This window comes from Phalacrocorax carbo, chromosome 12 (assembly GCF_963921805.1).
Source record: "Phalacrocorax carbo chromosome 12, bPhaCar2.1, whole genome shotgun sequence".
NCBI lineage: Eukaryota > Metazoa > Chordata > Aves > Suliformes > Phalacrocoracidae > Phalacrocorax > Phalacrocorax carbo.
This window is the reverse complement of record NC_087524.1, coordinates 11,808,521-11,836,146: the sequence shown is the minus strand read 5'-3', so window position 1 is coordinate 11,836,146 and position 27,626 is coordinate 11,808,521. Positions and strand designations below refer to the sequence as shown.

The following is a 27,626-nucleotide window of genomic DNA, read 5'->3' as shown; positions in this document are numbered from 1 at the left end:
AATAAACCTAACAGCCTTGCAGAAATTCGCAGTAGGATCTGCATGCCTTGGTTCATGTTTTAGAACAAATCAAATGTCAAGTTTGGATTTGGCCTAGAATTTTGTGGGTGGTTTTTTTTGCTTTTTTTTTTTTTTTGTTATTATGGGGTAACCAAACTATGAATAATGTACTTATTTTAAGTTCTGTTACCAAGTCCATCAAAAAAACCTGTGTGTCTTGCAGTCTTTTCTAACTACCCTCAGCCAACATGCACAGCTTACCAATGGTATAAACCTGATGAATTATATCTGGTTTCATCATCATGCAGCTCATAAACCACAAAGCAGACCAAAAGCACATTTTAAAAAAATAATTTGGAGTCAATCAGGTTCCAGAGTTTTAAGATTTTGAATCTGGAAATGGAGCAAGAATCAGGAGGCAAACACGTGTGAATTTAAGGCAAAGGGCATGTTTACTGTAAATGATATTCTCTCTCTTGCATGGCTATAAACATTTGGGTGGCTTATTTTTGAGGGGTAAGGAACAGGCGACAAAATTAGATTCAGTGCTTCTGTTTGTTACAGAAAACAAGATGTTTTTATTTATTGGTTTATAACTGAGTGCTCTGGGACCTTTCCTGGTAAATGCTTCACTGGCTGAGTCACAGCGTGCACAGGATTACTCACGGCTGTAGAAATGTCCCAAGGTTTCCTTGACATCCGCAGATTTACCTGATGTATATTAATTTCTTCCGTAAGCTGAAACTCTCTGAAGTTCTGTGTTTCAGAAGCTCCTGGCTCTGTCATCTCCTTCTCGCCACCACACACTCCGCCTGCAGCGTTCGAACATGAGGGTCAGACTGCGACAGAACACAAGAAGGAAGGTGATGCCTGCCGGCCGTGTTAGGGAAGAGGAACAGAGGGCTCACAGCTTGTACATCAACATACGTTATGTGGGCCACAACAGACCAGAGCATGCGTCATGCTGACTTGAGCTATTTTAAGTGGCAATGTGTAACTACATGACTTAGATGAGCGACCAAGCACCCTCCTTTTATTAATGTTCCAGCGGAGAAGTCTGAGTGTTGGGCAGCGTTTCTGTGCCTGTTGGTTTCTACCCTGTGGTATTCCCACTCTGCAGATGGGGAGCAAGGACAAAAGATAGGTAACTTTGCTCAGGGTTAAACTGCAAATCACCGGCAGAAAAAAAGAACCACCCTATCAATACCTCAGGCCTCCAGGGTTTAAGTCGCCCCGTCCATGTAAACCTTAAAAACCCTCTGCCTGGAAGATCTGACCTAGCGAAGCCCGGCTCTTCCATGAGAGGCGGCAATAACTGCCTGCATTGGATCATTAAGCAAACACCGGGCACCTTATCTCAGTTACCTTTCCTAACGAGCTTGAGTAAAGTCCGAACACCAGTGGGTGCACGAGTTAGCTGCGTGTCCTCTGCTTTGAGAGGCTTGCACGAAGCAAAAGGAAGATCAGACCTGACCATGTGAGCAACAGTATGAAACCAGAAACATAGGATTCCTAAATGCTTAAACGTGTACCCAGCTTTTCTGCACCTTACATCCAGCTTTTACACAAACCGCAAACATGGCACTATTTAGACATGGAGAGCGTCTCTCACACTGGTGCCCACATCCTGACACTACCTGTGTGAGCGATGCTGCTTTCTCAACAGGCAGTTCACTTTCTGCCCAAGGGACATCTCAGAGACTTGTCCCCAACCAAGTGAACTAGAGACACACTTGAAGTTACCTCAAATGGAAGCCTATCTTAATGGAAAAAAATTTGAAAAGAGAAAATTGTAAATAAAAAATATGTAAACTGCACTTAAAGAGCATGTTATTACAGGAACAGACCCTAAATAAACTTAAAAGCTCTGTTAAATAAATTTTTACACAAAAGCAAATCACAGTGAAGCAGGCAGTGAAGTCTAAATGATGGCACTTAGCTGCTCTATGCTCTCTCACATTGTTTACAGCTTTGAAGAAAAATACAGCGACCAATTTGCCTAATGAAAACAAACAGCTCCACAAGACTATTCTGTTTCTTGTGAGGTGAACATGCATTTTATTCAGTTTAGCATGTCCATGTGGTATGTGCTATACATTGACTCAATTTTGTATTTCTTCCTGCTGCAGGACCCAAACCGTTAACTCTCATCTGTAGGTTAAACCACCCCAATTTCCTTCCTTCTATTATTCTGTGTTCTCCTTCCTCTCTTCCTGTTTCTGTGCTAAGGATACTGACATCTACTTATGACAAAATTTTCCTCCTCAATTTCAACAATTTCTCCAATCAACAAATTGCTGTAGAAGGTTCTTAACTGGTCTTATTAGACACACGGAGTCCTTTAATATCATGTAAATGTGAATTTACTATCCGAAAGCTTGACTAGCTCCAAAAGAGAAGTGAATCAATATCTACTGAACACTCTGTACTAAATAGGATGATAGCACTAGTCCAGAGATAATTATCCTGTGTTTTAAAGTTTCAAAAACAATAGTGTTTCCCTGCTCAGATCTATACTGATGCTCCAAAGAAATCTGGAAAGATTATTTCCCAAGAGGTTTCACTAAAACCCCAAACGGATTAACATAGCTGATCTAATTTTTCAACCACTCTGCACCACAGTTCCTGACAACAGCTCCCTCAAGGTTAGACTTAAAATTATATCACAGCCTAATTTGGCCTTGTTTTACATTAGTCTGAAACCATGTCTGTATTTTATTGAACCCTGATTCTGTTACTGGTTTTACATATTATCCAGACTAAATTTTTTTAAGACCTTTTCATGGATTGAAAAGCATCATCATCTACTGGTAGGGAGTTCTTAGTGCAGTGGGAAATGGAATTAGGAAAGATCTACTGACTTAATTGAAGGTGCCACTAAAAGCATTTGTCATGTGCAAATATCCCGCTCTTCCGACTTCAGCAGTGATCCTGGGAGGAGAGTGTGGAGCAAACTACTCTCTGTGCACACAGCAACTCTACTGTAAAGAAGCCTGTGGTGCAGAACAGGCCTGCCTATGGACATCAGAGCTACCTTTAGACAGTACTGCCTTTAGACCCATTAATGTTATCTATATGATTTTTGGATGTGGAATAATTTGATATGATAATTGTGCTATGTTGTGCTTGCTCTCTAGCTCCAAAGGAAACGCCATCTCTGGAAGAAAAACAATTCTACACAAAACTCACTACCTTCTCCACTGCTGCAATATATATTCAAATCCCCAAAGTCACTAAAAAAAGGAGAAATGTACTATGAAAACTCATTGACAGATATGCAAATGGTATTTCCTACGCTCACTATTCTGATTTACCAGGCAGTTACTGTCTTCGTTCTGTTACGAAAAAAGGGAGGTGGAGAGCCCAAATGAATGCCCTAAATCTAGATATATTAACAGCATGAGTGTTACTGAAATAAGCCTGCTTGGAAATGTCTCCAAAAAAAGGCAGAAGGTAAAACCCCTATGTCTGATTTTTGCTACCATGTTTTATCCCTGTGGCTTAAGATATCTTTGTCATGACTCTGGGGACTGAACTGCTCTCTCAGTGACAGGACCTCCTCATACCAGCTTTGTTTCTCATACTAATACAAATTGGTCATCCACAAACACTGAATGAAGAGACTTCCTTATTAGTCATATCTGGATCTACAAAACTTATACCAGAAGATGATGTTTAAACAAGCCGACTACTGCTTCAGGTATGTGGCCTTCCAACATTTCAAAGCTAAATAGTTTCATCAGGTGTGGGAGGGAGGATGGAAAAGGAAAAAGACGCACAAGACAGCTGCTTTGTGGCTCTGGATAAAATCTATGGATCAGCACTGCTTGCAGCAGTTTGGATCCATATTTAGCCTGACCAGCAAATCCCAAGGAGATTCTGAGACTGATGCTTGAAAAAAATCAAACATAAAAGCCCACCAAGTCTTCAAACTCAGAAGACTCAGCCCTCAGCTGCACTTTAGCTGATTAGCTGTCCATCCTTACTTATGCTGTAAAGCACCATGCCTTCCCATATTCAGTTAAAAACTACACACCAAATCCTCCTGCCGAACACAGGAAGAACATGCTCTTTGTCTGCACATGCTCTTGCCTGCACCTCTCCTGGAGACGTTCAGCACATGACTGACCTGGCATGAGACTGAAAACTCAGAGAAAAGTAGCATGCATTGCAATAATTAGTGTGATTATAGGCTTGGTTGCCTAATTCAAAAGATACCGCAATAGTATCAAATAATACCCGTTATAATGGTTGCTGACAATAAACATCATCTTGTTCCCACTGACATTGGTTGGTTTTTGTTTTAAGCTCTCTCCGATGGTAACAGTACAGGGTTGGATGCCATTCAGCAACATATTTTACCCTCTCACCAAATTATGTGAATAGGTTTGACCAAGATGAGGACAAACATCTCCATAATTTCAGGGGACCTGATCAGAATCCTTCACCTATCCCTGAGTCAACGAAGTACCAAGCTAAGTTCTAAATGCTCCTGCAGCTCTAAAGCTTTGGAAAGACTTTGGATCTATAACTACACTGAAGAACTGAAACCTTCTCACAAAGGAAGCATAGCATGGGGAATCAAAATCCTCATGGAAAAAATTCCAGTGCCTGAAACAGTGCAATGTATCAACTATACCTTTTCTCCTTTGTAAGTCAAGGATGTAGATAGCACTGCACTGAAGAAGAGTAAGATGAAATTGCTAAAAAACTTGAAAGAAAACTTTAAAAACCCAACCAACCAAAAACCTCCCATAGGTTTTTAGCCAATACACAGGAGTAAAAATTATCCCAGAGCCCAAACATGGTGTGGATACCTCTGTGTGAACAAGAATCATGTAGTTAGGCTTCCAAATCTGTATCTTAGCACACTCTTGGTAAACTGTCATCTTGCTTTCCGCATCACATTAAGATATATACCACAATATTTTAATATGAAATTTAGCATTTAAAGAAATATCAACCAGTAGCTCCACATTTTTTTTCCCTTCAAGTGACATATAAATAGAAATGTTGGTAAGGAGAGTTCTTAACGGCCCATGTGATAGACTCTCCTTTTATTAGTAGCCGCTGCAAAGCACCATTTGCGGGCCAAGGATCCAACCCGACTTCATCTGGAGACAGCTGCAATGACATGCAAGACAACTACTGTAAGAGACATTTCAGTTTCATTTTCAGAGGAAACATCTGTAGAGGACTTTCAGTTTCCCTAAGCATTCAATCAGCTGTAGGACGTGAGACAACACCGATTACCAGGAACAGGATGCTAAACCACATGAAAGGAGTCTCGCTGCTCAAGTAGTGACTAACATGATGTAGAAGTGAACATTTAACAAGTTCATTCACGCAACAGGATGGGTGGTTGCCATCTCTCACCGCTATGTGCATACTCCAGAAATTCTGTCACTTTAGGAAAATGAGTCTGAAAGTCTGTTAGTAAAATGAAGGATGTAAAAGTTTGGAGCAGCGATGCGCATATTTTGCATCTTATGCAAATTGTACAAGTTTTTTACATTGGTAAAGAGATGCATGTGACTTCTGTGGCTACTATAGCACAGTTAATGTTTTAAAGGTTCATGTACAGTGTAGTTAGGGAAAATAACCTTATCATAGTTCAGCATTAAAAATGTTAACTGTGGGCAACTTCTAGGTTCACAGGATGGAAGCAGAACACGACATGATAAAGTCAGACTTCAATAGTCCTTGATACTGCTCTGATGCCAGACATTCACAATCTGGTTCTATGTCAGCAGAACTCACCATGGACTCCTCAAGATCTATTTTAAAGAGAGAATTCTTCCTTTTCTTACTGGCTTTCAGCTGATATTCATTAGCTCTATGTCGTAGCATTTTTAAAGTATTCATTTCCACAACATAAGATGGCTTTATTATCCCCTGTTCTAAGGGAGGACAGAGAAACAGAGATACAGAGGTCTGAAGGTGATTAAGTGACTAGTTAGGGTTCTGATCTTCTTAACTTCAGGAGAGGCAGCAAATAATCAGAACCCTCTTTATAAATAAGTACCACTATCTCAAATTGCTTTTTTCTATTTTTCACGACCCCAAAAAAACTACTCATATGGCCTAAGTAACACTGATCAGGAGTGGTAGCTCTCCCAAGCCAAGATGTTGTGATTTTTAAAACCTAGGAATGTATGACAGTTCCTAAAAGCAATCTAACTGTGCCCCAGTGGCAGCAAAATTACCTCCAGCTGAATCAGAGCTGCTTTGGTCAGTTTTCAATGGCAATTCCCTTGAGGCAATTAGTTCTAAGTTTACACTCTGAGTTTTCTTTTTTCCCCGTACATGGGTATACCTCACTCACACTATGTAGATACTCCTACACAGAAGAGTAAATCCAGATCTTTATAGTGGTATTCAGTAGCCCTTCCTTTTTTCACCTCTTTTTTCACCTCACTTTCCTTTAAAATTCAGCAAGCAGCAATACAGGACCTACATACAGCAGCCTATTTTTAACTACACATCATTGATTACTGTAAATCGTGTTCTGAACAGAGTGCTTAGAGCAGGAGCGTGCAGCTCCTGTGTGGGTGGACCACCAAAGACTGATGGCCAGCACGGAGCTGCAGCTGCAGGACACAGCAGAGTGGCTCACCAGCGCAGAGCGGCCAGCCAGCTCTTTGTGGGTGGCTGTTAACCAGCTGCCGCAAAGCCCAGCCAGTCCGTGGCATGCGGCTGGCAGAAACCCTCCACTGGGGAAAAGGCACATAGTCATCACTGCTGTCAGCTGCACCTAATATCCCCTTCCTTCTCCTTTCATGTCCTCATTACAAGTCCTCCTCTCCTTACATGTACAATACCCTTCCTCTGTCTACCCTCACTTCCACAGGACTTAGGTCTCCTCTCCCCCATAGCAACGCCACAATCCATCATAGCAGTCTGCCTTGTTCCTTACTTCCCAAGTCCCTCCCCACACACAAACACGGAATACCCCTACGCTGTTCCCATATTAACCTCGAGTTCCTGCTTCCCAAACCTCCCACGCTGCTGGCTCGCTCCTTCAAGCTCCTCTCCTAATCCTCCCAGGCTCCTCTGCCCGCTGCAATGGCCCTTGCTCCCTACTTTCCAAACTCCCCTCATCTCCTCAACTCCCCTGCCATTCAAGGCCCTTCTGGACATAAGGAAACTCAGCAATAGACTTCCTGGCACCCTGAGAAGAAGAACCAGCATCTCCAGCTGCCTTCTTCTGAAGTCCCCAGGCCTCTAGAACTGACATGCTCCCTGACACAGATGGCAGAACGCTGCAGAGAAAGAAGTCACACCTTGACTTGGCATATTACTCCCAACCGAAGACTCACATTAAGCTGACACCACCATCTGACAGCCTGCATGTTGTGCAGGCCTGATTATGACCCATCAAATGGACTCGCTGCTTGTGCCAGTAAAGTAAATGATCACACTGGCAGGTTGTCATTTCCCACATAAGCTGGCATTTTGTCAGCTCTCACAAGCCATCAGGTGCCTGGGAATGGAAATCCAAGAGCCTCAGACCATTCTGAAGTGGATGACGTCCTAATGGACACAAGCTTTCTGGTCTGTTCTTCCCAGTTTTCTCCTTATCTCCACGCAGCCCCTCCCTGGCTCTCATTCCTTATCCAGTTCTGATTCACTTTTCCTCCTCAGTTTTAGTCATCGAGGCTTTTTCACTGATGGGGCATAATTGCTGCAATCATTCAGAGCAATCAACATGTTTGAACTCTCAGTGTCTTTGCTCAACACCACAGTGTTGGCTACCACGGTTGTAGGGAGTTAAATTATGTTTGGAAATGTGCACATGCTCACCTAACTGACTTCACTTCCACACAAACTTCTCTGTAAACAGGTATTTCAAAAAAACCTTATTATTAGGCCAAATATCGGGAAGGTAGAACAGCAAAAAGTAAAGCCTTAAAACAAGCAGAATTTCCCCATGAAGTTTCAAGCTTGTGCTTTCAAATAAAGAGGCACTTGAATCTCTCAACAGAATAGCTGTATATTTTAATCACGTGCCTGGCCAATCAGCGTTTCCTTCTATAACTTGATTTTATAAGTGTCAAACTGCTGAAGCCTTCCAAAGTTCAGCCAGAGCAAACAGCCAGTGCAGAAAAAAACTTCAGCCTACAGACACAAATTTTGCAGGAGGAACAACAAAAAAATGCCTCATAATGAGAAATAGCATGTTATTGCATCTATGGACGAAGCTGACAGCTCTGCCTATGGTGACAAATGGTAATAAAGAAAAGGGCAATTTTGCTTAGAGGCACAGGTCAACTGAAAGAAAAAAAACCCCACATCTTCAGGAAAACAGCCCTCAAAATTGAAGTATTAATACAATATTTTATTGATGGTTTGATCCAAATGAATCACAGAATCACAGAATGGCAGGGGTTGGAAGGACCTCTGGAGATCATCCCATCCAACCCCCTGCTTGAGCAGGCACACCCAGAGCAGGGGCACAGGACCGCGTCCAGGTGGGGTTTGAATGTCTCCAGGGGAGGGACTCCACAGCCTCTCTGGGCAGCCTGTGCCGCTGCTCTGGCACCCACACAGGAAAGGTTTTCCTCGTATTCAGGTGGAACTTCCTGTGTTCCAACTTGTGCCCACTGTCCTGTTGTTGGGCACCACTGAAAAAGAGTCTGGCCCCATCCTCCTGACACCCACTTCAGATATTTATAAGCATTGATAAGATCCCCCCTCAATCTTCTCTTCTCCAGGCTGAATAAACCCAGGTCTCTCAGCCCTTCCTTGCAAAAAAGACACTCCAGTCCCATCCCTGATCATCTTCGTAGTTCTGTGCTGGACTCTCTCCAGTAGTTCCCTGTCTTTCTTGAACTGGGGGGCCCAGAACTGGATGCAGTACTCCAGATGTGGCCTCACTAGGGTGGAGGAGAGGGGGACAATAACCTCCCTCGACCTGCTGGCCACACTCCTTTTTATGCACCCCAGGAAACCATTGGCCTTCTTGGCCACAAGGGTATGGTGCTGGCTCAGGGTCAGCTTGCTGCCCACCAGCACTCCCAGGTCCTTCTCAGCAGAGCCACCTTCCACCAAGTCAACCCCCAACCTGTACCAGTGCATGGGGTTGTTCCTCCCCAGGGGCAGGACCTTGCACTTGCTTTTGTTGAATTTCATGAGGTTCCCCTGGGCCCAGCTCTCCAGCCTGCCCAGCTCTCGCTGGATGGCAGCACAGCCTTCTGGTGTATCAGCCGCTCCTCCCAGCTGGGTATCATCAGCACTTGCTGAGGTTAGGCTTTGTCCCTTTGTCCAGGTCATTGATGACTGTTGAACAGGACTGGACCCAGCACAGACCCCTGGGGAACACCGCTAGTGACAGGCCTCCCACCAGACTCTGCCCCGTTGATCACAACCCTCTGAGCTCTGCCATTCAGCCAGTTCTCAATTCACCTCACCGTCCTCTCATCTAACCCACACTTCCTAAGCTTACCTATGAGGATGTCATGGGACAGTGTCAAAAGCCTTGCTGAAGTTGAGGTAAACAACATCCACTGCTCTAACTTCATCCACCCAGCCAGTCATGCCATCACAGAAGGCTATCAGGTCAGTCAAGCATGATCTCCCCTTGGTGAATCCATGTTGACTACTTCTGATAACCTCCTTTTCCTCTACATGCCTGGAGATGACCTCCAGAATATACCAATGACTTTCAAGCCTGACATACTGCTGTACTAACAGGGCTGCCAGGCCGGCAGTCTACCAGAAAAGCCTAAAAAAATCCAGTGCCCCTCCATTTTCGCCTAGATTTGGATTGCAGTTTCTGTCATGAGGACAGACTGTTTTGTTTGCAGAAGCCAATTTTTTGCTAGTGACTAGGTCCGTGTGCTGAGCACAACAACCCACCCATGCAAAGTTGAAAAACAGGGACATCAAACCATTTGGATACAATTGCCTTTACAGCATTAGTTGCTGCTGTGCACTCCGATCTCTGACCCTTAGCTGCTTCAGGATTTAATGTTAAGGAATATGTAATATTGCTGATTTAAGCATACCTATTTAACTCATACACATTTCAAAAGACTGATTGGTCCCAGCTATCTTCAAAAATAACTTCAGATATATGTTACCATTAGCTTCAACTATAAAAATAATGCAGCAGACTGTAAAGCAGAGACATTACTGTGGACTTAGAACAGCATAAGTTTCCTGTTCCTAGTTAAACACGGCTGGTGGTAACAGACGTGTTGTGCAGCACCAGTACCACCTCCTGGACAAGCCAAGCATGGCTGCAGGACTTGCCAGTGCCTCTTCCAACTGTAAATTAGCTTGCCTTGAGGACAGGCAGGCCCTTTATGAGCCCCAAGGCATGCCCAGCTATACTGGTTACCAGTAACCTCACCTTCCCAACAAGCTGTGCCACTCACTACAGACTATCACCGCTACTGCTACAGTAACTGCGGCCTCACAGCACCAGCATGGCGACAAACCTGCAGTTACACCAATTTTCCCTACTTGTTCCACAAGTACAGTCACAGCCATCATTCAGTTTCCCACTAGGAATCACAGCTGGAAGCCTCAATGCTAACGGCAACAGAGTTTGGCTGAGATAAAAGCTGATCAAGTTACCTCTTCTTGCTAAGTTACAGAAACAAGTTCTACAGCATTTGTGATGCAGAATTGTCTTAAATTTACATGCCTTCATTTGACAATAAGGTACACTAAAAACCTATGTATCGTGTATGATAAAACGTGACACATATATTCCAGTAACATGGTATCAATTACTTTGTAATAATATTACCACAGTATAACTTTACGATCTGTAAATAATATGCTCAGTTCTATGAATACACTGTAATACCACACTACAATGTATAAATAGCTCATACATGGTAAGGGTTTATGAAGGGAGACAGTTCTGGTAGCTGCTCTGCTGCCCGTGGGTAAGGGGAAAGCACTGGGTGCAGTCAGAAACATTCAGACACAGCAGAAACATACCTGAACTTGCTTCGATCTCCTAACACAGAAGGAACATCTTGACAAACAGATGCACATTGTTTTAAATAGTGCTAACGTGCAGATATCCGTCCAAGCACCAACCATTTAATGAACTGTACAACATATTGCTTAAAAACTGATCTGTAAGATAGCAAGAATAAGTCCTGCTTATACTGTGTTTTTCCTCAGTGTAGTATAAAAGAGCTTCTTCTGTCAAACACCAGAAAAAACCCAAACCTCTATTTTTGGGTGAAAAGAGATCCAGTTTTATGGATGCAAGGAATGAGAATTTCCAATATCAGAGTTAAATATCAGTGGTTTCAAGATCTGACTTGCCTTCCTATTCAGAGCAGCAAGTGCTTGAATGGTAGCACGTGCTGACATGGCTTCTGAAAAGGCACTACCCTGATCAAGAGAAAAAAACGCCTCTCGTAAAGGTAATTGTACCTTTAGCTTTCAGTCAACCGGGTGCTGTAATGTTTTTATGCTTCACGTACTTCATGCTATTTTCCTTTCAAATCAGATACACGTTGTAACCCGATGAGCCCAAGCGAGGCCGGCTTACAGGGAAGGCCTGCCCGGCAGGCGCGGGGGGCAGGACGCTTGCTGGAGACACTGATCCTTCTGCCAATACCGAGAACCTTTTCAGGCGCCTGCTTGATTCGCCTCGCTCACCGGCTCACGCACACATTGATTACCGCATTTCCACCAGGAAATATTTTTTTTCTTCCTGTGACAGGCTTGAAGGAGCCACTGTTCCTCCTCCCCCGCTCTCTCCTGTCCTAGGGCCAAATATCGAAACTTACTCTCTTCTAAACGGCTGGGTACTAAGTTTTGCATGATTCTGATTACCACGTAAGCAGCCAGAAAGTACTGGGTTTGCTGCTGCCGAGACCAGAGCGAGGGGAGGAGGGACCCGGCAGGGCCCAGCCTCGGGCCCAGGCCCCGCGCCGCTCCCGCGGCCTCGCGCGCCGGGAAGAGGCCCTCCTTCCGTCCCCGTCACGTGACCCCGCGGCCGCCCAGCCCCGCGCGCCGGTAGCACGTGACCGGCGGGGCGCTCTCGCGAGCGCCGGCGCGCGCTGTGCCCTCGCCCCGCCCCTCGCCCCGGCCCGCGGCGAAGGAGTCGGAAGCGGCGGCGGCCCGAAGGGAGCCGGAGCGGCGCCACCCCCGCTCGTCTGCTCGGCCCCGGCCCCAGCACCGGCCCCGGCCCCGCACCCCGCCGAGGTGAGAGTCGGCGGCTGCCCGCTGCCCCCCCCCCCGCGCCTCTCCTAGCCGCCCCGGCCCTCCTGCTGCGAGGGAGCCCGGGCCTAGGCCTCGGCTCAGGCCTGGGCCTGCCCGCCGGCGCGGGCCGGCTCCCCCCCCCCCCCACCCCCCCCACCCCGCGCTCTTCCGCCGCGCCTCAGCCCGGCCGGCCGCGGGCGGGCCCGGGCCGGGCTCGCCGCCGGCCGCCCCAGCGCTCCCGGCAGCGAGAGGCCGGGCCCCGACTGCCGCCGAGGGTTCCGCAGGCGCGACGGCCGCGGCTTGTGGCGGGCGGAGGGCCAAGCCGCCCTGCGCGGCGGTCTCCGAAGGCGCGGGTAATGCCGGCGCTGCCGGAGGACCCCGCCGCCCGCCCGCCCTGAGCCGCGGCGTCGCCCCGCGCGCGGGCGGGCCCTCCTGCAGCTCGCTTGCTTGGAAGTTGCTCGGGAGTAGTTGAACAGTACGCAAACTGAGGTGAGCGGCTGTCTGCGGTCAGTCAGTGTGTTACTGAAACTCAGTTGTATTTTTAACACTTTAGTAATACCTTACATAATAATCAGTGTTGATTATCAATTTTGCTTCACTTGCACCACAAGGCATGACTAAAACGCAGGAAGCCTGTTTTGATGTGTTGTGCGTGTATGTTTCTTGCAGATGTCAGAAGACCTTGCTAAGCAGTTAGCTAGCTACAAAGCTCAACTTCAGCAAGTTGAGGCTGCCTTATCTGGGAATGCAGAAAATGAAGATTTACTAAAACTGAAGAAAGACTTACAGGTGAGAACTGGAGGGTATGAGTAGCTATCTTAGGGTCTTTAGCTGGTGTTTCATCTTTCCTAAGTATTTGCGTTGCAACAAAAACATATACTTGGTGGGCTAATTACTTTCTTTTAATATACTTTGATGCAGTTATGGTAGGGCTGGGTTGAAAAAAACCAAAGTTGGCCTGTTTTAAACCTGTCTTAAACCTGTCTTATAGATCAGTAAAACAGATGGACTAATTTATATAGCAAACTGTTCTGCTGAAAACTTTAGCCAGAGTGATGAAAGATATGCCAGTGCTGCCTTTGCTATTTCTTTTTCTTTTTTTTCTTGATTGTTTTAAGATTTTTATGTAAGAAAGGAAAAGAATCGTGTTCTTCACTTGCCACCTGCATTTTTCTAAACATCTGAGATCATACCACATTCTTAAGAGCTAAAAACCGTTTCTGATCCTTAGATATTATTTGGTGACGGGAAGACCACTAGCCAAATTCTAAGTTGATAAGTGATCTTTTAGATTCTTGTGCGTATAAAGACACATTGGCATATAAAAAACCCCAGCAGTGCTGTTAAAATTTGTCATGAGAGTGCAAGATGCTGCTTCATTTCTGTTGTGGATTGCTTTAGCCATCAGATGTAAAAATCTATAAAACTACCCAGTGCGTGATTCAGTTGCCGCTGTTCCGTTTGGAAATAACGGCAATAAAAATGATGCTTCAACCAAAATACGAGTAGTGCCTCAAATCAGTGATCTTTAGAATTCCTTTGAAATTACAAAGGCTTTGTGCCCACAAGGCACTTTATAGATCATCTTAATGTCCTTCGTTGTACACTGTTAAAAGCATGTGTATATTTTTATATTTTTAAAATGCACAGCAAAACCCATATGGGATGATATTTCCGATACCAACACGACCTCGGCTTTGATATGCAGAGATCATTGATGTGAAAGGACAACTTGCAAACTTTTTTATAAAAGCTTTCTGCACAGAATGGGGAAGATCTTTACACTTTCGTCCCCAAAAGGTTTGCTATCCATATGTTCCACCTTGACAATGACATAATGTTTTGCAGACTTAATATATGCCAACCTAGCAGTTGTAAAAATGGGTTTGATGCTTTGGTGTCAGAACTAAGTATCTTTCAAATTAGTTCAGAAGGATGGTAACAAGGTACAATAGCTTTCAAATTAGTTCAGAAAGATTGTTACAATGCAATTGAAACATTTTCTATCATAGTGATGCATTACTGCTTTTTGTATACTTGGCTTACTCCTGAGTAACAAGATCAAAATAAATATGCAATATTTTTTTGTAAATACTTTGCTTTTTCACCTTGTGTTTCACTGAAGCGCTTCCAGGGCAGTACCCCTGCACCCAAGGACCAAACTTACCTTTTTATCAAGTAGAATTGATGGCAGCTGTCATCTCCTGCAATTGGAGATATCTGTGGGTGTTGTATGTGAGTGTAGATCTCTGCCTGGCTTTGTAAAGACCAGTTGGTCAGGAAGAATCTTGGCAACCCTAACTAGTATTCTCTGTGGGTCACGCCTTTGTGTCATGGGAAGAGTGGCAGCAAGCCACGATGTTCAACCCGTTTGGCCATAGTGAGCTGCTGTGGTAGTCTAACTCATGCTCAGGAACTTTCTTTGAATGAGTTGTTCCACTAAAGACTTTAGAACTATCTTATGGGTTGCAATGAAATTAAGGTTTCTGTCTTGTGTGCTTAGCACTATGATATGTGGATAGCAGATGAAGGTTTTTACCAAAAGTTTGCTGTTTGTAACCTGGTGTGTGAGTGACTTCATCAAATTCAAAGAATCCTTGGTAGACTCGTCTGAAACTATTCACACTGGAGTTGTACAATAAACCATCTATGAATGTGGTGAGAATAAGTCAACAGTTTTGTATTACGGGTAGTCTACGTAGCTGAAATACAATACATCAGGCACAAGCTACCTGAAAGTGAGTATTTGACCTGCTGAGATAAGACACCCGTTTTAAACCACGATGCTTCTTGGATTTGCAGAATATAGCTGTCTGCATGTTGAGGAATAGTTTGGGATTTTGCATTTGGGAGGGAAAATCAGGCTTATGTTCTATGGAGCACTCTCAAATTCGGTAACTTGATAATCAAAATCTGTTCTGGTTCAGCTGAAGTATTACAGAAAATGGAGACTAAAGTAGTAGAAGTAATTGTGAGCATGTTCCCGTGTTTACAGCTGCTGCTGACTGTGCTTACTGTTGCACTTATTAACTAGCTGCTTCTCTAAAACAGAGAGCAGATCTTTTGTTAGGAAGGTGTTGGAAACTCAGACATTAACACAGCTGCAACAGAAACAAACTGCTAGGCTTTTCATGCCAGTTGTATAGTTTATCAGATAAAAATGCTTTTAAGTGTATATTGTATTAACTTCTTATTTGGGAACTGCTTAAGATCCTTTAGGTTCTTGAGGAAGGAAGAACAGCTTCTTTACCGCTTTTTCCTGAGCTGGTCTTTGTACACCCATAGCTGAACTGGGATGTGGAACTGGGAGGAGAGTTCAGTTGAACTTTTTTTTATTAATCTGTAACCCTCCCCTAATTGAAATGTTTCCTGTTAGTTAGGAGGGTGATAGTGGTTCTTGCTGAGATACTCAAAGAACTGAAGAACTTTTCTTCAAGGACTGCAGAGTTGCTTCACCTTATATGGAAAGTTTAAATGGCCTTTTAGGTGCTGGCTCCTTGACTTTGAACACTAGTGAAAACCAGGGGTCTTGACTGGGCAGAATAAGAATATAATATTGACAGGAAGTTGGGGAGGGGTTTTTGCATGCTCCTGTCTGTGAATGAATACCATTTAAAGGAACTGGAAAAATCTGTTATTTTGCTTTTTGTCCTGCTGAATTAGCAAGGGAAGGGCTGACCTGAAATCTTAAGGTCAGGAACTTTAGAGAAAAAACACAATAAAATCACTTAAGGAAATCAATTTCTTTATTATGCACCCGACTGCTTTCTATAAGTGAGAGGGCTTTACAGAGAGGCAGCCTTGGAAGGCTGTCTTCCACCCTGGCTCTGGGTGCTTCAGTTCAGCTCAGCCAATCCACACGTTTGAGTAAACTGAAAATGTTTAATCACTTAGAAATGCTGCACTTGTAGTTGTTGTGTTTTATAGATTACTATATGTAAGGTAGCCAGGCAGTCCTAAATGGGAAGGGAGGAAAGAAACTGCCAGCTGGAGAGAGAGTGGAAGCATTAGGTCCTTTCACGTTTTGTCTTCGGAGCACTGTGCTGCTGCATGCTCGCTCTGCCACATGTCCTGTGATTTTTGGTCAGTGACCAACATCACATGCAGCCATGTGTACAGAGTCACACCGTTGACTTTTTGTTTGTTTCTTGAGACCATCTAGCTGTGTCTTTCTGATGATGGATAAACAATTCATCTAGAAAGAAATGCTATAAAAATAATAGGCTGCTACTTGAAATTTTGAGGAGGTCATGAGCAGCTTTACAGCAATACAGTGAGAACCATACATCTTTTGATCTAGGTTGGCAATGAGTGAGTTTATGTAAATGATGAAAAAAGACCCACCAAACTTAGTCCACTTTACATCAGCTATGAATTTAATACAGTAACTTAAAAAACAAACCAGTAAGCTTGGGGTAAAAATATGCATGGTAACAGAGTTTGAAAAATTATTTGCGTGTTTTTTGTCTTTTATAGGAAGTCATAGAATTAACCAAAGATCTCCTTTCAACACAACCTTCGGAAACTCTTGCGAGTTCTGACAGTTCTGCTTCTGCTCTGCCCAGTCACTCTTGGAAGGTTGGGGATAGGTGTATGGCGATATGGAGTGAGGATGGACAGTAAGTGTAGAAAACTTCTCTAACAGTTACATGAAATAGTTCAATGGTAAGAGACTTTCATTCAGTTTGAGCTGCCCCGAGGGTGACTAAAAGCAAAAAGAAATTTGGAAAGAATATGATATTAGGAATTCTTGTACTCTCTTTTAATAAAGGTCAGTGTTTTAGATGAAATGCAAAGAGATGCGGGGTCATCCTCTAGAAATGCCCTATGTGTTGCTAACCTTATAAAAGTAGGGTAGCTCTGGTAAATTACCATCTGCTGATGTAATAAGTGGCAGACTTTCATGAATTGATCTGAGAGCAGTCTTCTGTAAAGGTTCCAGGATGCATCATTGATAACTTGTCATTGCATTCATATATATGCAATTGATTGCTATCAAGAAAAATCCTTGCTGTATCTCAGTTTGTGTCACTCATTGATTAATTTTTAATTGGAAATGCTGTTTCTTGGCTATGAAATAACTAGCTGTATAATGTAAGTAGAGAATTAAACAACCTTTTGGATTTAGTCTCCGTTCCATTAGCCTGTGAAGTTCTGGGAACCCAAGCGGTTCATTCTGACTTCATAGCATTTGAAATAAACATTCTAAAATAACTTTCTGTACTGCAAAATGTATAACTGTTGCAGCTTTTTTAAAAATTACTCTTTGTGCAGGACTAATATCACAGTCATTACCACTTAGAGAGAAGCTCTGTTGTTCAACAAATGCGGCCCTGTTAACAGCGTAGTGATTACAGAGATTCTGGTGTAGCTATTGATGTCTTAGGTAGGAAACAAACTAGAAGTGAAGAGTTGTTTTTTTTCCTGTCACACATTAATGGGTAAAAAGCTTTTGTGGAAGAACTTAAAAATTGAATCTCACTGTCTTAGGTTACCATCGGGTCATTCTTGCTCTGATGGCTGGGTTAGAGGATCAGAGCCTGGGGAGGAATGTGCCAGTGTGTCCACTGGAGCGGGTCTTATTGGACTTTAATTGTATTGCTTTTTTTAACCCTCTGCTTCTGTTACATTTCTTAAGTGAGCAGTGTTTCTCGAAGAGCCAGCTAGCCAGAGATTAATATTTTTAACCTCATGCAGTTTGGGTTTCGATGCATTTTCATCTAGCTCAATTCAAGATGATGATGGCCCACTAAAATGGCACAAGAAATTGATTTAGTAACTGTTAACTCGAATATTGTCTATGAAACATCTCATATTGTTCCTCTGTTTGCTTTAGATGTATCCTTTTGCTCTGATGTCTAATGAATTTAGACTCAGTTTTAAAAAATATTTTTGGAAATGTCACTTGTCCTTCTCCCTCTTTCCCATTATGAGCTCAGCTTGGTTCGCCAAAATGTTTCATACATATAAATATGAAATGACCAGATTTCTGCTAAAATTTCAAATTTGCTGTTTTAAATCAACAAGAAAACTTCTAACTTTGTAAATGTTGAAGGGGGAATATTTTGAAAGCGTCAGTTTTTCGTAATTTCGTAATTTTTCGTAATTCTTTCATATGGAGAAAATTGGAACCAAAGCTTTGCTCTTTTGAGCTGACTTTTTCCAAAAGTCTGTAGCAAATTCACTGAAAGCTGAACTGTGAATGCAGTATTTTGTTGAGCTTTTTTTTTCTTTTTTAAAATCCCATGATCTGCCAGAACTAGAACCACATCGAGATATCTGACTAGATTGGCCCCAGCAGTAATCATTAGTTTTGATAACTGTGAGGCCATTGCTTCTTGATGCTAAAGGTCAAATACAGCAGATTCCAGTCTCTCTACTTGTGTCCCTTTGTCCTTAAGAAAATAATCTCTTGGTTTGATTGTGTATTGGCTCTGAGAATGAAGGCTGGTATTTGCAAATTTTTTACTTAATGCCATTAGCTGGTTGACAGTGTAGGTGTTGAAGGGCTGAGTATTAAAGCTTTACTCACATGCTTACAGCCATGATATCTTTACAGGTGTTATGAAGCTGAGATTGAAGAAATAGATGAGGAGAATGGAACAGCTGCGGTCACATTTGCTGGATACGGCAATGCTGAAGTTACGCCTCTGTTCAACCTGAAGCCTGTGGAAGAGGGAAGAAAAGCAAAAGAGGACAGTGGAAACAAACCCATGTCCAAGTAAGTAATACACAGGCAGAAGGCTGAAAGCTGCTTTGTTTTGTTGTTTTTTCCACCAGCTCTAATAATTGGTCAAGGAAATAGAATCTCTCTTTTGAAATCTTACATATCTGTAATATCTTCACATATTTGCTTGAAAAGGGATCTTAAATCAATCTAGCAGGTAATGTTTGGTAGGTGGTTGTGGCTGGTACTGTGTGTGTTGTGTATCCTGGCAAGATAACACGATAGACTTTGTTTTACTTAGATTATGCTATCTCAGGATATTGAGTATGTAAGCAGTAGACCAAAAAAAAAAAAGGTACCTTTTCATAGACAGCAGGGAGCCTGCAAGCTTCAGCCTCGATCTCGTGCAGGCTGTACCCAGACCTGCGATCTGGCTCACAGCAGAGTGTGCTTACCAGCACAAAGGACTTCTGCTTCCGCCCTGTCCCGGTGTTAGGATAGCTGCGGTGACCCCATCGCTGGGGAGACGCGCTTCACTCAGTATCCCACTGTGCTGGTTTTAAGGGCTGAAAACCTTCTGGGGGAAGAAGAAAAAAGTGGTACAATTTCCAAGTTCGTTACAGGCGACGATCCCTCAGGGAGGGGATCATTCTGAGGGGTGCCGTGTTGCGGCACAGATTGACTCCTTGAACTTCCTTATCTTTACCAAAGTAACTTACCTTTGTTGATTTCCTTCCATTCCTGTCCAAAACCTGGTAGCACGAGAGTCCTGCAGATCTCCAGAAAAGTTTGGGGTTTTCACTCAAATGGGCTATTTAAATTTTCCAAACCCTAGATGTTTCTGAAATGTAGAAGAGCCGATTAGGTGCATTTTCAGAAATTAATTTCACTCAGTCCCTTGGGTTGCTGTGTTTGGTGTGGTCTTAATCAGGTGGTGGTGGTGGTTGCTCTTATGCCCGAATATATAACCAAGCAGTGTAATGCTTGTGCATTGAAAGACTTGGGTTCTCTTTTTCTAGAAGTGGAGGATATTTTCAAGCTTCGTTTTCTGTCACTTACAGAAAACTGTTGTGCGTGTCTGTCGTACAGGGGTTTTAGTTTCTTACAGGAAAAGGCACAAACATAAAATGTCTTTTTTTCCTTCTCTCTAGGAAAGAGATGATAGCCCAGCAACGAGAGTATAAAAAGAAGAAAGCTTTGAAAAAAGCTCAGAGAATTAAAGAACTTGAACAGGAACGAGAGGACCAGAAGGTCAAGTGGCAACAGTTTAACAACAGAGCCTATTCTAAAAACAAAAAAGGCCAGGTTTGTTTGGTTTTGTCACTATGTGAATAACAACAGGGCACAGATTTCTGTGCAGTGCTTTGGGGAGAGAGGAGGAAGTGGTTTTTAAAGGGATTTAAAAGGGGTTAATCTCTGGGATTCTGGAGTGTGCGGTTTGGTATTTTGTACGCTTAAAAGGCCTGGTTTTGTACTGGGTGGTTTGGGAGGAGCGCTGCCCTTCAGAGGCTGAGCTTGCACCCTGCTTGGAGAGCTGGGCTCACTGTCAGTTGCCAGGCGGTGTTTGCTGGAGCTTAGAACCTTGTTTTTAAGAGTAAGTTACTAATTATTCAGAAATGGTGTTTTCTGTTTCATTTGCAGGTGAAGAGGAGTATTTTTGCTTCCCCAGAGAGCGTAACTGGCAAGGTTGGAGTTGGAACATGTGGAATTGCAGACAAACCTATGACGCAGTATCAAGATACCTCTAAATACAATGTCAGGCATTTGATGCCTCAGTAACAGGGGAAAAAGGTGGAACTTCATCTCTGCAGGGCTTTACACTTATCTTTTTATCATTATATTTTTCTAAAAGTAAATTATTTGTTGGCACACAGCGAGTAGTCCATTTTGTCACCATCACTTTGGCTTCAGCTGATATGAGCCTTAAATCTCCAGCTATTGATTTGACCCCCCTAATCATTAAACTTTTTGTAGGTGCATTAAAATACGTTTTGCAGGTAAATGCTTTCATGAACTACTGTTACCTGTTACTCTGAAAGCAGTCGTTATCTGCAGCTTGGATCTCTGGAATCTTCCATTCATACTAGTAGTGAAGTTTTGGTTTGTTTTTTTTTTTTTACTTAAGAAAAGTGGTGGTATAAAACTGGCACCGTGACAGCCTCCCTCGTTTCTGTACTCAGAGCTGCGTGTCTCAGCGACAGGCTCAGCGTTACAGAGCTGCTGCCGCTCTGGGAGAGAGAGCTGGGCTCCATCACAGCCTGTCCGTCACACGGAATTGCTAAGGGAGTTCTCAGTGGCTCCCTTACAAACCCCCCGAAGATCCATGCGTACAGCTGTAAATGAGGGCACAACAGGGCCGATAGGATCTTTATTACTGAGGATGATTCACGTGCTACAAACAATAAATCTGACTTTAATTCCAGCCTGAATTTCCTGCGCTAGAAGTTAAGCAGAGGAGAGATTCTTTTTTTTTTTTATACTCATCAGACTTTAATGGGAGGCTATTGAAAGGTTATTGAAATGTAACCTGAAAACCACGCTAGAGAACTGTACTTAACAATACCCACCCCGGCCCTCCCCAGGGATCGGGGAGTTGGAGAACATAAGCGGTTGCGCTTTCCCCTCTTGTAGGTCTCGCGGGTTTGATGGTACGGTCACAGACCTGAACGCACCGCAAGGGCTGGTGTCCGGGCCTCCTCCGCCAGCCGGGAGCGGCAGCACAGCGCGTAGGCATGCCTCGGTCCCGCTGAGTTAGTTGTGAGTGAGTGAAGGTCAGTCTGAAGTTTCTGTCCTTAAATAATGGACTGGCCCTAGTGTTCGTTGTAACTTCAGCTGTATCACAGTGCTGCTGAGCCCCTTTGGTTTTTATTCAGGAAACACGTGTAGAAGCTCTTGCTTTCTTGTATTTTCTGTGATTTGCTTTCCTCTGTTACTTGTCTCTCACTCAACTGTAGAGGTGCCATCTCTGAATCCCCGACGTGTTTAAAGAAGTTAATGGGTAGCCCTGTATACAATGTAGATATTATTTTTGTAAAATCTAGGGCTGAGTTAATGGACAAGAGAACATCAGCTGTTTCCCCCGTTAAATAATTAAAGGGTGTTTCTTGTCCATTAACCCTGACCATTATTTCCCTGTATATTATGTTAATGTAGCTCATTTTGTAATTTGTTAACTAGATCAGGTCACGTCAGCGATTGTTGATGCACTGATTGGTGGAAATGTCCATCAGTTACCTGAGTCACAACTCAAGCTAAACGCTACAACTGGTAGTTTAGAATCCGTACATAGAAAAAGGTTCTCCCTATAATGGGAGAAGGTGATTTTTATGAATACAAAGTGTGTTAATTTCAGTTTTGTATGTTTAACTTTTATTAAATAAAGTGTTTAAAATCTGCTGGATATATATTGGACCAAGTGGGAGTGTGCTTGGGGGGCAGAAAATGATCAGGAAAGGGGGAAGTACAGACCCTGCTGGGTGGAAGGTCACACGCAGAAGTGTACTTCACACACGCTGCAAGGTGAAGGAGATGTTGCTTAAGTCCTCATCTGCACTGGCAGCAGGCAGGGTGCGCTTTCTTTTGCATAGAAATCCCCTTAATTTACTGTAAGATAATCTGATGGAGGACCCCGCTGCCCTTTAGAAAGGGAGTTTGTACTGGGCACTGCACCTGACAGGGAGGGGTCCCAGCAGTGCCATCAGATAGGTGATAGTGCTGTGACCCTGAGAGGGAGCTGCAGAGGAGGGTCACCTGCATCTGTTGCAGGGGGCTGTGACAGATCCCGAGTCACTTTTGGTATCTGAGAGGAGCAGAATGATCAGAAAAGGGAAGTTAGAACAGAAATGCTGAAGGAGGCAGAACTGGCACTCTCGGGAAGCCATGGGAGCCTTGCCTTAGCTCCACCTCACCAAACTTTTCAAAGGCTTTGGAGAAAGAGACTATGGAGAAAGAACCATACCTGACTAACGGCACTTTGGTTGGCTCACCTTTTGATGTAATGGATACAATAAATGGCCTATCACAGGACTGTTTATTCACCAGGCCCGAAGAGAGCTTAGTACCCTGGTCACCAGAATGTGATGGGTGCGAGGGCCTCCCTTAGAGCACCTGACAGCCCAGCCCGAGTTAGAACTCGGGGTCTCATGGGCTGCTTTGTATTCGCTGAGCCTTCCCAAGAAAAAAATACCAAAACTAGTGTTTCCTTTCTGTAGGAAAAGCACCATTTCTTTTGAGTAGTGTATTTATCAGTCACCTCTTACACTCTGGGCTGCCCAGTAAACCCAGCTGTAACGCTTCTGTGGGGCATTGCAAAGACACGGCGCGGGAAGGACCGGCTGCAGTTTGTCCTTAAATGCCTTGCCTGGGCTAGTTAGTGGCAGTGGTGCCGCTGCGGCTGGGGTGCGCTGAGCCGGGGAGGAGACCTTGTGTCAATCGACCACTAAAACTGCCATCTTGGCCACACAGCCGTGCCTCCTGGCACTTGGTATTTTTAATGCTGTCTCGCCCTGTGCAGGATGGGGCTGGTCTGTGTGTAGTCTGGCTTTGGAACACTGCCTCAGTAACATGTCTTGAGAAATTAACGTAGGAAAAAATTAGTAATGAGTTAAGCAATGCTGGTAATTGCCAAAACAAACAAACAAAAAGTTCTTTATTTTACAAACACTGAAGTGAGGTGAAATGTGTGGCTGAAAGTGGTTTTGTTTTAATTTTCCAGTTTTATTAGCTGCGCTAAACAATAAGAAACCTGATTTTTCAGAACTCATGCTCTGCCTTGACTTCTGGGCCTCTCAGCAAGCAAAATAAAAGTCCCTACCCCAGTGCTATGCAAGTCCTACCCTAGAGCAGATAGAGGGAAAGTACGTGAAGTATGACAGTAAAGCGTGCAAAACCACTAAGCTGGAACAGTATGGAAAAGGTATTTGTTGGATAACACAGATTTGTTCCTTTTAGCTAAGGGTACTGTGCAAGATGACCAGTACGGCTACACGGTTCCTCTTAAGTTACGCCAGGAAATGGTGTCTCTGGTACAGCCCCCATCTTGGGCAAGTTTTACTCTGGTGGGGGAATTAAACCAGCACAAACCTGACTCACAAATGGGGGCTGCACCAGTTGGTTTATGTATTTAGAACAGCCTTAAAAGTAGCAACTTTAAATTTTCACGGTCACGGCAGTCCCCGCCTCCCTTGCTTTCCCTTACGCCAGCGTGAGAGCGCCGTTTCACTTTTTTCTGTAGCTGCTGGTCTCGGAGGTTTGTAAGTACAAGAAAGGACTTTAACTTAGAAGACTGCGGTTTCACACTGGAGACATTCAGAAGGCAAAACCGATAGCAGACATCTGTACGTCCCAGTGGTGTTTTCCCACATGCCTGAATCAGTGCTGTGGCGGTATTTGGTGAAACAACCACCCCGCGTGTGTCTCACGGCAGTTACACTAAGCCTGGGATTATGGAAAATGTTCCTGAGTCAGGCCCAAGAGAAGTATCATGACCTTGCAGCTGGTGCTCTTTGCACTGCAGTTTTTGCAGTCTCTATCTGAGCTCTAACAAGCTTCGCTTACCAACTGCAAAATAAGGAGGGAAGTTCGCAACAGGACTACGGTAACCATCCATGCCCGCCCCCCACGGAGGCGACCTGTTAACTGACAGCCTCTGGAGTTGCGCTGAAGGCTCAGCTGGGCAGAAGCCCTCATGATGCTTCCTTTTGTAACGCAATTACCCTTCTGTGCTGGCCTCTCTGTGCAGCGATTCCTTGGTCTGTACTGAAGGGCAAAGCCTTCCCACGATGGATGCTGGCAGAAAAATGTCTTGCCGTCACCTAGCCTGAAAGGTGATGGTATGTCCAAAGAGAAGCTCTCCCTGAGGAATTCAAGGGATGCTGAGTTTTAAACTTTACATTTTTAGCAGACCTGCTCAACCTGGTATTCCCTAAGGTGATGAACGCTATTTTGTACAGCTGCCCACCAGTCCAGGAGAGGAAGGAGCTTTTATACTTCCCCATCACGCCTTCCAGGAGGAGATCCAAAACAATTCATTGTTTTGAGACAAGTATAGGGGTTAAATGCAAAGCATTTCCTAGCCTTCGCTGAACTGAGCCCCAGCTAGAGCACTGGTAGCCCAAATCAAGTTACAAACGAGTTCTGTGTATGGTCTGATTAGCAACCACAAAGTTAAAAACACCACAAAATGCTTTAAATTCCTTTGATGGTTTATCCTACTTTGCTGTAGCGTCCCTCAAGATCAACACTAATCCTTGCTGAAACGCAGCCCTGCTGCAACGTTCACGACCGCGATGAGACCTTACAGAAGGGGTGGTTTTGGCCCGAAGCTGCCTGCACGTGCACGCAGCGGCTTTCTGGCTCTCTAGCATTTCTTTCAGTGAGAATCATGGGGCGGGGGAAGAACAGATGAACGCTAAATCTGTCTTCTCGCAAAGCACCTCTGCGACTATCACCGCGTGGAGGAGGCACACTAGAGCTACCGCTTGCTGGAAGGCAACAAGAAATGCCCCTGTCCTCCAGCCCCATCCAGGCTACAGTCAGCTCTGTATGAGGAAATGTCCCAGAGGGCCCTACTGCAGAAAATCCCAACCTAGGAGCATCCCTGAGCTGACATTAGCATTATTACTAGTGCTCTGAGCCACTTACTCATCATTCCTCTCTTCCTGATTTCTCCGAACTGCCTCATTTCCAGTACATGAATAACCTTCATGGCCTTAAAAGCACTGGCCAGGGCCGGCCTGCGCTCCCCAGGTATCTATGGACACTGGCTGCCTTCCCTTGACCCGCTGAAGACCAGCATCTTCCTCAGAGTAAACGCTGCATTAAAATGAAGCGTCAGCACATGACCGTAGAGCAGCAGACGACAAGCCAAGATGTTCAAGGACTTGTTAAAGGCCAGCTTGCTCTGGGCCTCATCAGGGTACCACAAACTAAGGGGCTGATTTTTTCTGGTGTGGTGGAAATAAACTAACATATCACCCACAGCTCTTACGGCACGGTTAACATGGAAGGTATTTCTGGACGAGAGAGGCATTTTGCACCGTTGACCTGCAGCAGCCAGGCCGGCGGCAGGGCGTGACTCCACCGTTAGCCCGGTACGAGCGCACACCTCACAGCGCTCACCCACCCCTCCCGGAGGCTGCTCGGCAATGCCTGATCCTGGTGTTTCTGAAGGGCCCTCAACAGGAGCAACCCTCCACGTGAGACAGCGCTTTAGTTTCAGTCAAACACAGCAACACCCCAAACAGAAACCCTAAATACTACCTATTTAGTACCAGAGCCACAGCACCGGCACCCAGAGAGTCCTGGTTTCTGCTTCTGCCTGATAATGCAAGGGAGCAGTCCTCCTTTCAGGAGGAAATGAGCAGAGAAGCAGGGGTGCTGATGTATTATTCCCAATTAAACAACCTGCCTTTCTGTAACAGGTCGCTCCAAAGGACAACGCTGTGCACGAAGACAACCGCCCTCCTCTCCTGTGTTCATCCTCTCAAACATCACTCAGATCTGTTGGCCAATTTCAAGCAGATTTGACAGCACATCAGTATCTTCTAGGTATTTTGTGCAGATTGGTGAACAGAGTGGAAGAAGGACACGCTCCTCTTCCCCAAGGGTCCCGCAGGACATTTCAGAGACTCCTGTGGATGCAGAGGCGTTGCAGTCACTATCAGGTCACAGAATTTATCACTCACCAGAGAATCTGTCCCCTGGACAACGCCCCAGGAAAACACATCAGACTTTATTCTGTTGTTTATAGACTTTTTTTTTTCATTACTAATAGCATGACCTCCCTAACCTCAGAACGAAGTCCTGGTTTTTACCATTATCTTGTAGTGAGTGACCCCCGCTGCTTCTTCCAGTGTCGTATGGCTGGTGCCAGAAAATATGCCATAACAAAAGCTTATGATTCTTGGGGGGGGAGGGCAGGGGGGAGGAAGACTATCTCCATTGAGTGCACATGACTGATCCCACTTCCACTGAAGCTAAATGCTTCATCCATTTCAACAGGGCAAGACAAACACTACAAATGGGGAGCAGCAAGTACAAGAGAACAAAGCAGAAACACAGGAGGCTGGAGCTCACCGCCCACAAACAGATGGCAGCAAACAAAGGAAAGGAAAAAACACCCACAACACCTGGAAAATGACAGGTCTGTAGAGTTAAACCCACTTCTATTGAGCAACGGATTTCTCGAGGCAGACAGATTCGAGCCCACCTTCATCACTGACATGCCTCTAATGGAATGGACATTAAAATGACCTTCAAGTGACAACTCGCCACAGGATAACGATGACAAATGCAGCCAGAGAGTCATCTCCACCTTGTCTGCAGACATGAGATGACATACTGTAATACGCTTGTGTCAAAAGAAGGAAAATGCTGGATGGTCTCTTTAATGGGCTTGTCCGTGGCAAAAGGACCCACCGGGGATCTAATTTACAGAGGGAGGACTTGACGAATGAGCTACGAGGGAGCTGGGCGCACCCGTGCACGCGTGCCTGCTGTGTGCGCAAGTTGCCTAAGGAAAGTACACCCAAGCCTGGTTTTAGAGGGAAAGTCACCGTATTCTTGTAAAATTAAGCAGAGAATTGATTTAGGACTTCTCTTGCTCTACAAACGCAAAAATAAAGCAGAAAACCAATAACACCCATAAAGCAAACCATAAAAAAACCTCACGCGATTTTGCGAAGATGAAGGGAAAATGTGACTGCATGCCCAGATTACCATGGGGTGAGAGTAAGTGTTATTCTGGACGAAACTAGATTTAATGTGGTGGGCAGACAGCGAGGGC

At 44.5% G+C, this 27,626-nt stretch overlaps 1 protein-coding gene and 1 long non-coding RNA gene across 3 annotated transcripts in view; one reads left to right on the top strand and one right to left on the bottom strand.

Moving 5' to 3' along the window:
• LOC135315506 (uncharacterized) overlaps positions 1-11,946 on the bottom strand; it is a 40,615-nt gene extending 28,669 nt beyond the window's left edge. The window contains exons 1-2 of one of the 2 annotated variants that reach the window (XR_010374989.1): positions 11,401-11,946; positions 712-839 (exon numbers count right to left, since the gene is read on the bottom strand). This is a non-coding gene — a long non-coding RNA (uncharacterized LOC135315506). The remainder of the gene's footprint in view (positions 1-711; positions 840-11,400) is intronic. The other variant, XR_010374990.1, reaches the window with a different exon arrangement.
• Positions 11,947-12,040: 94 nt separating this feature from the next.
• On the top strand, positions 12,041-22,241 carry SMNDC1 (survival motor neuron domain containing 1). The gene is made up of 6 exons (XM_064464124.1): positions 12,041-12,177; positions 12,844-12,963; positions 16,651-16,793; positions 18,734-18,895; positions 19,993-20,146; positions 20,483-22,241. The coding sequence occupies exons 2-6, from the start codon at positions 12,844-12,846 to the stop codon at positions 20,618-20,620; spliced, it is 717 nt and encodes a 238-aa protein (XP_064320194.1). The 5' UTR covers positions 12,041-12,177; the 3' UTR covers positions 20,621-22,241.
• The last annotated feature ends 5,385 nt before the right edge of the window (positions 22,242-27,626 follow it).

Bases quoted from the DNA above. Each gene is read 5' to 3' on its own strand.
- SMNDC1 (XM_064464124.1), top strand. From the start codon at position 12,844: ATGTCAGAAGACCTTGCTAAGCAGTTAGCTAGCTACAAAGCTCAACTT. The intron at 12,964-16,650 runs GTGAGAACTGGA...TGTCTTTTATAG, and splicing joins AACTGAAGAAAGACTTACAG to GAAGTCATAGAATTAACCAA. The intron at 20,147-20,482 runs GTTTGTTTGGTT...TTTCATTTGCAG, and splicing joins CTAAAAACAAAAAAGGCCAG to GTGAAGAGGAGTATTTTTGC.